The following is a 14,180-nucleotide window of genomic DNA, read 5'->3' as shown; positions in this document are numbered from 1 at the left end:
AACTGTGTACTACTAAAGATTTAATTCTTACCCCGAGGAAATGTTTTTGAGGATCTTGTAATGGTGATTTGAACTGGAATAGTGTGTTGGAAAGGGAAAAGGATGCGTTTATCATTATTATTATTTTACAGCGTAGACATCCAGTAAAACATAATTAATCGAGTATTCTTGTGCTTTCTGTGATTAGAAAAATTAATGTGCCATATTTTTATTTTCTTTGTACAACTGGTGTTATTAATGGGGGGATTCTACACACTGGAGTGACTCTAATTTTCAAACAACGTTTGATAAAAACTTAACTACGTTAAAACACGAATGCTCAATTAATTTTTCAAAAGCTGCTCTTTGTTTGCAGCGCTGGTGTGATCGGTTTCGTTTGTACACACGGTGTGTGATACTAAGTACGCACCGTTCCATTAACACAGAATACATTAATTCGATCATTCTAGAACCTGTTGCGTTGATTCATTCTACGCGCGTCCTCTGACTGACGACCGACAATTATCCTCACAATACTTCTGACGTTGTAACTATTGCATGACATGGTTACGCATAGCCATCGGCAAGTCAAGAAGTTAATTACTTTAGACAAGTTAGGAAGCCCCGCGTGAAGCAGGGCATCAAAAAATTAGTTAAAACTCATATTGTTCCTCTCCACGGAAATCTTTAGTAAAAGGCGAAAGATTTATACGATCTGAAGAGAAACATGAGCGTACTGCCTCTACGTTGAAACTACAGAGCAGGTGATTCTCCGACATACACCCTACAGTGACGGTGGTACTACGCCGATACAACTAACTGTCTTGTCGTCGCGTATAATCTACTTATGTGAACGCAAGATAGAGTAAACGATAATTATTCAGATAAACGCCCTTTAATCTAAACGATATACTTAAACTGTTTAAATATTGCGCGCGGTGCATGACGGGTAGTAGTACCTAGGGAGAGACGGGTAGCGGTACCGGGAGAGATTTGCTAGCCCTCGGAGTTAGCAAAACAAAAATAATTGTCAAACAAAGTATTAAGCTTTACAGAGAAATCAAAAACAAGGGAATAATGTTAAAAGGGAATAAAATAACTAGTCTAGAAAACGTACGCATGCGCTGTAAAAACAAAACGAGAGGATTACCTCCTGCTACTTCCGTCTTTGCACAGGAAGCGTCCCAGTACAAAGAGTTGGTCCTAGTCTTCGTGAAAAGTAAACATACTATGATGAGGTTTGCTTAGATTTTCCGTTAAACTTACGTCTTATTAAAAACAGCTAAGAAGTATTTAGCCGTTAAAACAGATCCTAAAGTGAAGACTATGCAAGAGCTACGCAATAAACGCCTATCTTGTTCATCAAACAAGCGAGCAAGATGAAGTTTTGGATGAAGATCAAGTCTCCATATACGTGTTACACAAAAAAGTATATATTGTTATTTTTCCCCTCACAATTTTGCCCCTTTGCCTTGAAAAATACTAGATACTTTTACCTTTCTAGGCCTCTAAAATCCTTCAAATTAAAGAATTGGAGAAGGAAAATCACTTTGTGGTTGAACTAATCACAACTCCTGTCCATACTTAGTAATACTTAGTGATGAGGTGCCCCGTGTAAACTAAAATATTCTCCTCAAATCAGGGCTGAGCAGAGGGCTGTGGACTTGCAGGAAACAATAGTCTCTTAGTTTACATTTAAGGCATTGCTGAACAAGTTTAACTGCAGTGAAATCAAACACTGTTCCAGTTTCTCCAGCTCTTCAAATTAAGGGAAGCCTTCAGGCACGTTTCTAAATTCACAACACTTGTCCCAATTATCTTCATGATGACTTTAACATGTAGCGAAGCACATGGCAGGCTCATAAAAACACATTTTGGTCTATACTTTCAGTGCCAAGGCTATTTAACTGAAACTGAAATTGGTTTGTGCCTCATACAGTGGTTGGTTTCAGGATCAAAACCTCCAGAGTAGATTTTTGCTTCCCTACCTTATAATAACTGAATATTATAAGGTAGGGAGTAGTAATTTGTCTTATAAAAAAAAAAAAAAAAAAAAAAAAAGTGTCACAGCAAAGCAGAGTTTGGTTGACTTTAAACATACATGAGGTTTATTTGTGGTAATGCCACACATTCTTTGTATAATATGAAAAATTACAAAAGTGAACTGACAATATGTTTACCAGCATAATTTCTTAATTCCAATTTTCATTATTACAGTACATAAAGTATGTCACAATCAGTGTTAGAAGTACAACAGACAAATGGCAGTTTTGTGCAAAAACATCATCAATACTGGACTTATCAGAAAATACAGTTCTCAACATCAAACTGGCAGGGCGTTCTGTGTGAATATAACGAAACTGTAAGATAATTAATCAGCTCTGAAGTGCAGTTTCCATGCGGTATCAATAGCATTCTGAACACATTAATGCAATGTTATTTCAATTTCTTCATCTTGTTAACAACATTAGAAATCAGAATTGTAGCTCTGTGGTAAACCGTTTCTCATCCTCGTTTTTAAAATCAGGTTGACGTTACTGACAGATTAACTAGCAGCAAGGGCATTCAGGCTGTACTCTAGACCGGAATTATGCTTTACAAAACAGTTTTAAAGAGGCCACCCCATCTTTGGCACGCACCATGAAAAGTTGTCACCTTGGTCCGTCTACATTCAAAGGATTGATTGGTTCTACTTTATCTTTTGGTCATCTGTTAAAATATAAATATAGGTCAATATTTTAATATAAAAAAATAAGGCAGGTTTAATCTTAAATATTGTTTCATGTTCTTCCCAGTGGGATTTGTGAGCCTACTGTGCATTTTTCACTGTCTACAAAGCCACATGTTGTGTAGTGGTTCATATTCTTGCACACAAGGCTGTGCTGCAGAGTGAAGACGTCAGATCAGCTTTCTTCTTCTAAGCCATTATCAAAGGGATTGTAAAACTTTTTGTAAAACTGACAAATTTAAAAGTGTCCGTGTGCAGCCTCTGGAAACTCTATTCAGTTCATATGGCCTTGACATCGATAAGGTGGCCATGCTGGGCCCCTTGCCTTAGGGTCTTGATTCCTTGCAGCTTGCGGCCGTGAAGTGTGAAGCGAGACCAGGCGGCCAGCTGGAGCAGGGCACAGGTGATAGGCACAAAAACCAACATGTAGAAGCAGCCCAGTCGCAGAGGCGGAGTCCCTGAGCCAGAGGCAACGTCAGGCACAGAAACCACAGAGTCCTTCACAGGTTCCCTATCAAAAATATCATAACCTGGGGAAGAGAAAAAAGTACTTCATTCAGTGTACGCAAAACACAGATGAATCACAGAATTAATGCTTTAAAGTCATGTTCATTTATTTTGGTGGCGGTTGGACCAGTTTGTACTCTGGTGAAAAATAATATTGCTATGAAAAACAAATAAGACAAAGTTCACTCTGACTGCCCACAGATGGGCAAAGGATGAGAGCAGAGTGCACATTGGGCTAAAACACATTTTTCCTTACAGGCTTCCCCGCAGTGTTTTATAGCAGAGCCTGAAACAAGATGCGAAAGGATCTTCCCAACAGTTCTACTTTCAAAAAGGTTTCAGTTTCACAAAACCGTATCAACATCATATTGTTGAACAGTTAATACATTCATTGACATAGACAGTGTTACTGTACCTGTGTAGACACACAGCAGCCAGGTGCCAATGAGAGGGGCGAATGTCTGGCCAGGTTTGGTCAACAAGGCAACCATCCCAAAGAGGAGTGCAGAGGCGGCCTGCTGACGTCGATTGACCACAAAGTCCTCGTCCACCAGATCGGAAACGACCAGTTTCAGCAGCTTGCACGTCCCCTCCGTAAACACCCGGTTACTAGGAGGAAGAGAAGTCAGTCTCCAGACTTGTAATGTCAGCTGTAAGGTTGCAACAGTATGAGATTTTCACTGTACGATAACAGTCTCAGAAAATATCACGGTATAACACAAATTATTATTATTACTAGTTACAATAACACTTAAAGGAATGAAAACAGAAGGTTTTTTTTTGGCTGAACACTAATTTAACAAATTATTATGTCCTGACAGACATGAAACTTGATATAAACTTGAAATATATATATTTTTTAATAAACACTAATATGGTAGAATTCAATACCGTAGATAAGCAAATGTATATGGTAGGATAACTGTAAATTTTCACATCACAGTATACCGCTTGCAACCAGCTGTAATGTAGTTTGTGACAACACAGATGTGTCAATTATCATTCATAATGTCTATTTGTCTCTAAAGAGGGAAATGATTACAGTTTCTGACCTAATAGAGCATGTTTAGGTTTGCCACATTATATTGTGTGAAATAAACTAACAACTTTATCACTTGTGGCAGCCCAGCTTGAACGTTTGAGAGAAAGAACCAAAAGCATTCACACACTGTTACCACGACTGTGACTAATATAACTAACCACAGGGGCTCGGCTGCTGAGTGCGAGAGAGCATTCAAATCCTGCTGTTAACTATAAGAACAGCATGGTTATTTGAAATCAGTAAAGGAATAATTTGACTAACTAAAGCCTAAATAAAAATAACCTGTAAAACTTTAGGGGCACAAAAATCACATTAATATGCACTTTATTGAAAATATTCTAAATGTAATGTTGTTTGTTTACTCTGTAATACAACAACTATTGTTTGACTGTCCTTCCTGGAGGAGGAATCCCTACTCTGTTGCTCTACCTTCTTTTCTCCTTTTTCTCTTTGAAGAGATAAATATTTTTTAAAGGGTTTTTGGGGGGTATTTTTTCTTTATCTGAACCGAGGGTGTGTGGATAGAGGGTGTTGTACATTTTGTACAAATTTGAAAGCCCTTTTAGGCAAATGATTTTGGGCTCTTGCTCATTCTGAGTGACAGAGGCACAAACTGGAGCAAAATGTACATTTTCCCCAGGGGAAAAAAATGACCTTGTAGCAAAGAAAAGTTAACACAATATAACAGAACAAATGTTGAGTTAACCTTTAAACAGGCTGTGACAGAAAGAGTCCTTGAAGTGTCCGTATGATTGCTAGGCACAGAGCGATTCTACTTGTCGAGGTGTGTTTGTGTATTCAGCTATGAAAATGAGCAAACAAAAATACATGCTGTCACACTTCGGATCCCTAATGCATGTGCTGATGTGTGTGTGTGGCCATACCTAGCAATGAAGATGCACAGCAGATAAATGTGGTCAGCCCCTGCCAGCAGCATAGCCACACTAAGTCCCAGTTTTAGCATAAATAGCCAGCGGATAACCTGGTAAACCCCGTAACGCTGGCACAGTGTCAGGAAATACAAGTTGTTCAGGTGGGGGGCAATGTAAGAGATGCCTGCGTGGGAGCAGAAGCAGAGCGCATTAAAAAAAAAAAGTGTGCAGAAAGAATAGTAAAAAATAAAATAAATAAAAAAGGATAGCAAATTTATATAAAAATAGAAACCTATTCCACAATTAGATCGGTTCCTAACAATTCAAGAGACATATTTCAGAATACCACTGGATTTCTGAGTCCCAAGGATGATGATTGGATCAAATTACCACACTGCAACTAAAATAAAAACTAAATTATAACTAAAACATGCTTGTAAGTCACTTTCAGTCTGTTTTCCATACCTTATAACTTTCATCACACAACAGTTAAAGCCAAAATAAAAATGTTTTTTACAATAAATAAAAAGAAATCACAATCCTCTTGCAGCCAATTTCAACATCATTGTGTGTGTGATTTCCTTAAGCCTTTAGCCTAGATAATGCTGATTACTGCAGTATGAATTGTGTCTGTATTGCCTAGCTCTAGCACTACCAAACATGGATTATAAAAGACTTGAATGTCTGAGTTATTTCCTGTCGGGATCTTACCAAGTAAGACCGAACCTGTAGAGGCAGAAATACTGTCAGACAGGAGATGTTCCAGGAAAAGAGGGAAGAAGTTGCTGTTGAAATGGCAGTGAAACACCTGTAGGGGGAGCAGAGACACTAACAGAATGTTAACTGAGTAAGTGAAAAAAACACTGAACATTTAAACGAAACAAAACTAAGGACATGTGACGAAATGAAAGAAATAGTAAATCAGCTTCTGTATCACATGAGAAAATTATGCTACTGATTAGGGTTTGGGTGATGATTCAGCTTTTTCTACTTTCTTCAAATCGAGAGTCTGAGGATACGGGGTGTCACATGTTGTACAGATTGTAAAGTTGATTCTGAGCTATATAAATAAAATTGACCTAACTCTTTATCTCGCCATAAAATAAATAAATTAAAAAAATCATTGTGACAACATTCTCTGAGGTTGTAAAAATAAAAGAAATACAATTCTTCTAGTTAAAACATTAGAACAGCGGACTCAATAGGATGAATTGTACTTTTTACATTGTTATTTTTCAATACTTAAATAAATGCTGTACCATATGTATATAATATGATACTGCTGTGATAACAAGCACTATATTAACTATTTAACCTACTTCTAATTTTCACTTGTTAATAGGACATTTTTAATCAGGTCTTCCCACTTTATCTCTACTAGCACTCATAGCACATCCAATGTGATTACTGTCTTACCTGAACAAGGTTCATTGACACAAACCACATGAAGTTCTTATGTTTGGAGAGCTGCTTGAGGTAATGTCCAATGGTGACAGGTTTTTCTGGGTAGGTAAGTGGAGCATGGCCAACACTCAGCCTGGGACAGAGCAAAAGAAAAAAAGAGAGGAGTGAAGAAGGAGAGGAAAAACAACAACAGTCCAAAAACATATCCACTTAAGAAGTTATTTAGAATTTCCAAATCTTTAGAAAATCCTTACTCTTTGAGTGTCTGTGCTTCATCCTGTCTTAGGAGGACTTCCTTTTGGAAACGATGTTGTAGCAACCGAGACACTAAGAAAAAGCCCAAGATGGAAAAAGCTGCCAGAGTCACACAGAAGAGACGGAAGGAGTAAAAATCCTCTTTGTCCCAGAAGGAGTAAGACAGAAATACGGAGAATGAGCCCAAAGCGCTGAACACAGAGCAGTGGAAGTTGAGGCGTGCGCGATCGGTGCCTGACACAGCGAGGTCAGCCAGCAGGGCGCTGTGGTGGAGGTCCACCATAGTGAGGAAACCATCGTACAGACACAGGCACAACAAGAACTGCAGTCCTGGTCTGGCCCATGCCACCCAGAAGGCCAGGAAGGACAGAGCAAAGAGGGGGCCGCTTGTGGAGAGGGCCTTCAGGCGCCTCAGCACCACCTCTGGAGTTGTAATCTGAGAGCCTGACCTGGGTGGAAAAATAAACAAGAATGAAAACAATCAGCAGTAATTAGATAAATAAACAAGTTTTGTGGTAATTAAGCAACTTCTCTGGTGCAATGAGACTGACATTTTGACACGGAGTCAAAAAATAAATAACAATTTTAAAAAATGGCCAACAGACCTATTTAAATAATACTCAAGCTATTTTGTTGGTGATTGATATATTAGGGGTCACTTTTGCATGGTTGATGTTATACTGTATAACCATCTATGTATATACAGAATAGGAAAACAATAAAATATACAAAAATCATCATAAAAAAGGACAAATAAATAAAAGGGGAAATAGTGCAGACAATCAGGTTAAAGGGTGCAAGTAGAGCAAACTTCTTCCACAGGATAACGTGATCAACTTTGTCACCACCACCTTATGACAATACAGAGTCAGTTTGTTTAATCATAACGAAAGGCAAACACAGCATCAGTCGTATGTTTGACAAATATTGTTCTGATGACGTGTTTACCTAGCCTCATCAGCATTACTGCAGCTGATAAAAGGGTTTATGCTGAAACATTTGCGTGTGCATGGGTGTATTAATGTCTTTGCTCAGAGAAGTAGTTGAGCAATGGAGGGTAAAGGGATGTCAGAATGAAGATGATTTCCTAAATAGCAGGATAATTTTACACAAAGACAAAGTATGTGTCTAAATACAAATATATTCTACAGAAGTGTCACTGAGTTTACTTTTTTGACATTTACACTGTGGGGAAAAACATACATGGGCATTGGACATTTATGCTTTTTATTCATCAGTATCTCTCTGCTGATAGATAGGCTGTTGATACACATCACAGAAACTACATGATGCTGATATTAAATCAATTGTCTGGTGTCAACTGTTATCTCTCTTCCCAGGGAAACAAGAAAGACTGTTGCTTTATTAACTCTTAAATAAGGATGTGTAACTGAAAAACAAAACTCACATTCTCAGAAGGAGCATAGTTTTTATTGCTTGTATATCTGACATATCTTGAGATAGGCTAAAGCACAGGTTATTGTATGTTCTCAATGGAACCAACATATTTTGGTAATGCATCTTTAACTTCAAATATATTCCGACTTTTTCTTTACTTTGGGACAGCAATAAATAATGGCAATTTGCTTAGAAATAAAATCAACAATTAGTAGCTAAAATTTATATTTCCTATTCTCGTTGACATGTTGCCTGTTGGAGTCACGTCCATGTTTAGGAAGCTTAATTTAGGAAATTGTTGTAGCCAGTTTGAAATGTTTAATTGGGTGGAAACATTATTTACTACAGTGATTTCTCTGAGAAAAGGAAGAAGAGGGCAGTATGGAGACACTTACTGAGGAGAGCTGAGGAAGGAGCGATCACTCAGCCAGCCAAAGAGAGGGTCATTCAGACTGTTCCATATGAGGAACACTGTCTGTGGAGCAGCAGAGAGGGGCAGAGAGGGGCAGATAAGAGGACAATAAAGCTTTATAAAATCAACAAATAAAGAATTACGATGGCTTATCAATAAAACATGATATCTCATCCCATGTGTTGTCTTGAATTAGACAACACATGGGATGACTTCAGTAGCCATTTGAATAATCCAATTACCTTCAGGCAATTTTATTATTTTATTCTAAGTACAGCTGGGCAATATACTAACTACTTATTGTTTACAGTGTGAACCAAATAAAATTTACTGAATCATAATGTCAAATTACTCTAAAAATTGTTTGAGAAATACTTGTGAATGCCAGGTGATTACATGCATTTCAATGTGATGATCTTCTGATTAGACATCAAGACCAAGCCACCTGTGTTTTGTTTAGCTTCACCAATAAACTTAAAAGAAAGACATCACAGTAGTTTTCCCATACCTATACAGATATCATATATACTGTATATCGAAACTATAAAAAAGGTCTTCTGGCGGTCTCCTCATTAAATTTTCTTCAGCCCAAACGGTTTTAAAAAGGTGGGGTATGCTATTCTAATCCAGTACACGTCTTTTTGTCAAATTAAGAGAATATCTCCTCACGGTCCACTAGCTGTCCGTTCTGTGTGCGTAACGTCAGGTAACATTAAATGACTTGCCCACGGACATTCAGCTTACTTTCTAGTTTGCGAAGATATGCTGTTGTTGTGATGTTAGCTATAGCAGCAGGAGAGTTGTGAGTATCGCTGTCTGGAGCTGCTGTGCTGGCTCTGGGAAACCGTCTCGTCCTCTCTGTTAGCTTCGCAGCAGCAACAGTTTGATAACCCACAACTTAGCTAATGTTATTACTTGCTGTGTCTATATCATAGTATTTGTCATGGTATTGGATTTCTCCAGAATCGCACACTCCACCTTTAAAGATTGAAAACTGTGGCTGAAAATTGGAGCCACCTACCAAACTGGTAAGCAGGAGTGACATACACCCTTAAAAACCACTGCTGACACCACTGGTTAATTAGTGCTACATTTCAAGCCTGGACTACAAGTCAAAATTTAGATCACGTGTTTAACTGACACAGCTACAGACTCAGGTCTGTTGTCACTCACCTCTCCCACCCAGAAGGAGATTTTATCAATCTTGTAGATGGACACAAATGTCTCCACATAGTAGAGGAGGAACACATTGTGAAGGATGGACGTAAACAAGGCCAAGGAGCCGTAGAGCACTGCAGTAGAGACGACGCCTTGCCAGCAGCCCCAGGCGCTTCTGCCCATTCTTCTTTCTCAATCACTCTGCTCCGTCTTTTCTCTGTGCCAAGCTGCAATCATCTCACGGCCTGGCCAACCCAGGGTCACCACCTCATCATAGCCTGCAAGAACACAGTGCATGGGGATAAATCCATTGAGACTTGACAGAAACATTGTTAAAGTTATTTTCAGTTCAGTAGACAAAAAGGAAGAAAAATATTCTCTCACTCTGAAGCAAAAAGACACATTGTATAATTGAGCACTCTACATCTGAATATGCTAAAAAGGTATTTCTGATTATCACTGGAAGTTACTGCAACATCTCAGGGTTAAATCTCAGCATGATTAACAACACAAAATATTAACATTCCTCTGTCGCTGCAGAGTTTGAGCAGACCAAAAGGGAGCTATTTCCATAGCACAGTACAGTAAGTACTCATTAAGTTAGTTAGGCTTTGGGCCACAGTTCTGTTCTCCTCTGGCTCACGTCTAGCTGTGGTGTGTGTACAACTGTAATTTTCCTCAGTTATTTTTATGACCACTCCTCTTGACGCTCCACCTCACTGTCCCGGTGTCCCATAAAAAGCTGTTCCTTCTTCACAGTGAAACAACAAAAAGGGAAAGTCATACAATGCTCAGTCATTGTTTTCAGGCCAAGTGCTTTCACATTTCTTTATTGTCCTTAGGTGTCATATTCAACCATCCTGACAGTGTTTTGAATGTGCTACACTACATAATTTACACCTACTGTAAAAGCTAAGACAAAAGAAAGCGCTGGCTTGAAAAGCACACAAAGTTGTCTCCAAGTAACATCTCCTTGTGAAGTACTTTAGTCACACATGCGATATGGTGCAGCCAGCTGAGTCATCCTGCTTTATTGCTTGGATATGATAGTAACATGGTTAGAAAGCTTTATGTTGCACTCCAAGGAGGTTGCTTTGACTATGTTTGCTATCGCACTGAGATCCTGATATGAAGCTGCGGTGTTGACTCAGACAGACAGTATCACATCGCCTTGAGACACCGTTACTGTGAGCTATTATTTGGCTTTCCCCATAGAAGATGTGAGAGGATGTTTGTAGATCAGGGCAAGTCTGAGCCTGTGGGAGTCAGGTGTGAAGTAAGAAGCCTGCTTTAAAGTGTTTTAAAGTTTTCCTGTAAAATGAAATCTTCTCCCAAGGGTGCTACATGTGAGACCGCAGGAGGGGCTTCAAAAGGGAAGCGAAACAATGCAAGCTGCCAAACTGGTACTGGGTTTGCATTCGTTGTGGGAGACTGTGTCCTCATATCTTACTAAATCAGAAGCGGTTAGTAGCAAGCAACAGAGCGGGACTTGGATCTACAAATATCCAATTCATGTCCTCTCAGCCACAGCAGATTCAGAGCTGTTCCCACCCTGTCAAGAAATCATCTCTCCACAGGGTCATTAACCTGTTGTATTCACTCTGATAACCAAAAGATATGGTGGCCAAACATGGTGACTTGAGCTGGTGACACCTGATCTCTAGACAGATTAACAGATTAGCAGAACACGACAAAAGGCAGGGTTTTAAAACTGCTCCGGGTAACAAACATGTAAGCATTCACAGCGTCCTACAAACAAGCAGGAATAATAAATGTAGCCATAAAATGGAAAAACGCTAAAAAAAATAAAATAAAAAAAAGAGGAAGTATTTGTCTAGGAGTGTCTAACTTAAGGCTGCTAAACACACCACACACGCAGTCAAGGAACAGATGGCGTTGCTTATCTTGAAAAACGAGACATCAACAAACAAAGTATTCACTATCCGATAGGGTTATTACCAGCTAGCTAGTTAGCTAGCTAAATAATACGCTCTAACTAACTTCACTTTCATATTCCAACATTAAAGCTACAACTAACATCCCACATGCTGTGTAACGTTAGTCTGCTGTGTCTGCCGACAGCAGCTGGTAAAATCGATAGTTATCTTGTATGACAATCTATTATTGAGCTGGAGAACTTAGCCAACCACCGGTAATGGTTAGCACTAGCTAGCCTTAATTAAATGCTAGCAGTAGCTAGCTGGTTAACAGGCTGCCTGTTATCTGGAGATAAACACATTTACAACTAGCTTCAAATATATTACTAACAGAGCAAAGAGGCGTTACGTACCGACAAAAGAGCTGTCCAGCAGACGAAATAAGTCGTGTTTGGCTTGGCAGGAAGCTAACTTATTGGCTTAGGCTCTTCTGCTAGTTAGCAGCAGCTGTGTCTCGATCACTGGACGGCGACCAGTACAACCCACGTCATGACAGCTATCCACGACGACCGTAGTGGGTTTGTGAAAGGGTTTCCCATCAGGGTACACAAATAGATAAGAGTTACAGCGCCACCCAGTGTAAATGTTACCAGAACCGGCTCCCCCCAGGAGTTTTGCTTATAGGTCAACCACGAAGAGCTGCATCACCTGCTGCACAGGTGATCAGTCTTCACTCACTGTCAGTGGTGGAAAGGAAGTACTTGCACTTTACTTGAGTATTTTCATTTTCCGCTACTTTATACTCCTACTCCACACCTGCATTTCAGAGGGAAATAGCATGCTTCTTACTTAACTAACAGTTATTCACTAACTTTAGTTACCAGCTACTTTCCAGATTCAGATTAATAATACAAAATAGAATCAACAAATGTGGATAAGACAAGACTGTTGAAATTCACAAGCTACCCAGCAGTATTTAAAATAATTAAAATGAGCTCCACTTTCACCAGCTTGCAACATTAAAGTGATGTGCACATCAATGCATCAGTCATTATAATGCAATACATTATTCTGAAATGGGCCATTCTACATAATGAGTACTTTTACTTTTGGTACTTTAAGTATATTTTGATGCTCATACATTTGTACTTTTACTTAAGTCACATATTGAATGCAGGCAATAGTATTTCTACACTGTGGTATTGCTACTTTTACTCAAGTGCAAGATCTTTCACCACTGGTGGAAAATACTACTAAAAGTAGGTACTGTATTTAAGCACAATTTTGAAGTTTTGCAGTTTGAGGTACTTGAACTTTCCTATTTCTAGTTTCTATTACTTTATAACTTGTACTTCACCACATTTCAGAGGGACATATTGTACTTTTTAATTCCACTACATTTATCTGACAACAATAGTTACTAGTTACTTTTCAATTTAAGATTTTACTAAAAACATACAGTATGAAAGCGTATAAAATATATTGCATTGTTAAAAATTAAACCAGTTTTTTTTTTTTTTTTTTTTTACAAAAAATAGTGCCAACTTGTGCCAACTGTCACATTTCAGGTGTTTATGAGTTGTTCCACCAAAGAGACATTTCCCCTCTCAGATGGTTTCATTTAAATTATTGTTTGAGTCCCAAAAGAGGTAAAATTATCAAATATTTTACAAAAAAGATTAGAAAAAAACAATCCAAACAAATTAATACAAATTGTGTAGCAGAACTTAATTTTTTTCTTCTTTTGTATCCCATTGATTATCTCATAACCCCCTGAGTTCATCTTGTGACCCTTTGGAGCACCCTTTTATGAAACATTTTATGAATAAATACTAATAATAACAATAATAAAACTTTATTTATAGAGCACTTATCAAAACAAAGTACAAAGTGCTTCACAACAAGAGAAATAAAATATCACAGTGAATGATGAAATATAAAGAAATAAAATACACAAAAGCAATAAACTAAACAGCCAGTTCTTGTCCAGTGTCTTCGTTTAAGTCTCTTCTCAAAACACATTTTTACCTGAAAGCATATCCTGATTTTATCTGAACTGGCTGTTCAGTTTATTGCTTTTGTGAATTTATGTATTTGTATCAAAAGCAATAAACTAAACAGCCAGTTCAGATAAAATCAGGATATGCTTTCAGATAAAAATGTGTTTTGAGAAGAGACTTAAATGGAGACACTGAGTCAGACAACCTAATTTTTTAAACATGTCCTTAAATTTACCTGCTTCATTTGTGCCCTAATGACACAAATGACCCAACCTGTGGGTCCACCCCCCCAAAGGGGTCCCAAGATAAATCTGAGGCATACAAGATGGTTTTCTTATGAAAAACTGTGGATATTTTTAGTTTCTTCAGGCCTCTACAAATCCTTTAAATATACCAATCTAGGAAGGAAAATCACTCTCATGTCCACATCAAGGCCATAACTTGTGATGAGGGGCCAGGAGCCATTTTAAGGAGTCAGAGATGAAAGATTTGGGAACCTAAGTGTCCCTCTGGTTTGCTCAGATGCCCTTCTAGTGTGATTTGTTTGA

The 14,180-nt window shown here is 38.4% G+C and overlaps 1 protein-coding gene and 1 non-coding gene across 2 annotated transcripts; both read right to left on the bottom strand.

The window, feature by feature from the left end:
* Positions 1-599: 599 nt before the first annotated feature.
* On the bottom strand, positions 600-713 carry LOC122868255. The gene has a single exon (XR_006376075.1). It is a non-coding gene; the product is annotated as a U5 spliceosomal RNA (small nuclear RNA).
* A 1,346-nt stretch (positions 714-2,059) lies between these two features.
* mfsd13a (major facilitator superfamily domain containing 13A) lies at positions 2,060-12,368 on the bottom strand. The gene is made up of 9 exons (XM_044179946.1): positions 12,046-12,368; positions 9,771-10,033; positions 8,581-8,660; positions 6,787-7,236; positions 6,545-6,665; positions 5,840-5,936; positions 5,141-5,312; positions 3,630-3,823; positions 2,060-3,237 (listed from the first exon to the last, which is right to left on the bottom strand). Exons 2-9 carry the CDS (start codon positions 9,936-9,938, stop codon positions 2,987-2,989), a joined length of 1,533 nt encoding a protein of 510 aa, XP_044035881.1. The 5' UTR covers positions 9,939-10,033; positions 12,046-12,368; the 3' UTR covers positions 2,060-2,986.
* Between the last annotated feature and the right edge of the window lie 1,812 nt (positions 12,369-14,180).

The sequence above is a fragment of the Siniperca chuatsi genome, linkage group LG20, assembly GCF_020085105.1.
Source record: "Siniperca chuatsi isolate FFG_IHB_CAS linkage group LG20, ASM2008510v1, whole genome shotgun sequence".
In the NCBI taxonomy this organism is placed as follows: Eukaryota; Metazoa; Chordata; class Actinopteri; order Centrarchiformes; family Sinipercidae; genus Siniperca; species Siniperca chuatsi.
The sequence above is the reverse complement of the archived record's forward strand: the minus strand, read 5'-3'. Positions and strand labels throughout refer to the sequence as shown.

Bases quoted from the DNA above. Each gene is read 5' to 3' on its own strand.
- mfsd13a (XM_044179946.1), bottom strand. From the start codon at position 9,938: ATGGGCAGAAGCGCCTGGGGCTGCTGGCAAGGCGTCGTCTCTACTGCA. The intron at 5,313-5,839 runs GTAAGATCCCGA...GCTCCCACGCAG, and splicing joins TACAGGTTCGGTCTTACTTG to GCATCTCTTACATTGCCCCC. The intron at 3,238-3,629 runs GTACAGTAACAC...TCTCTTCCCCAG, and splicing joins GCTGCTGTGTGTCTACACAG to GTTATGATATTTTTGATAGG.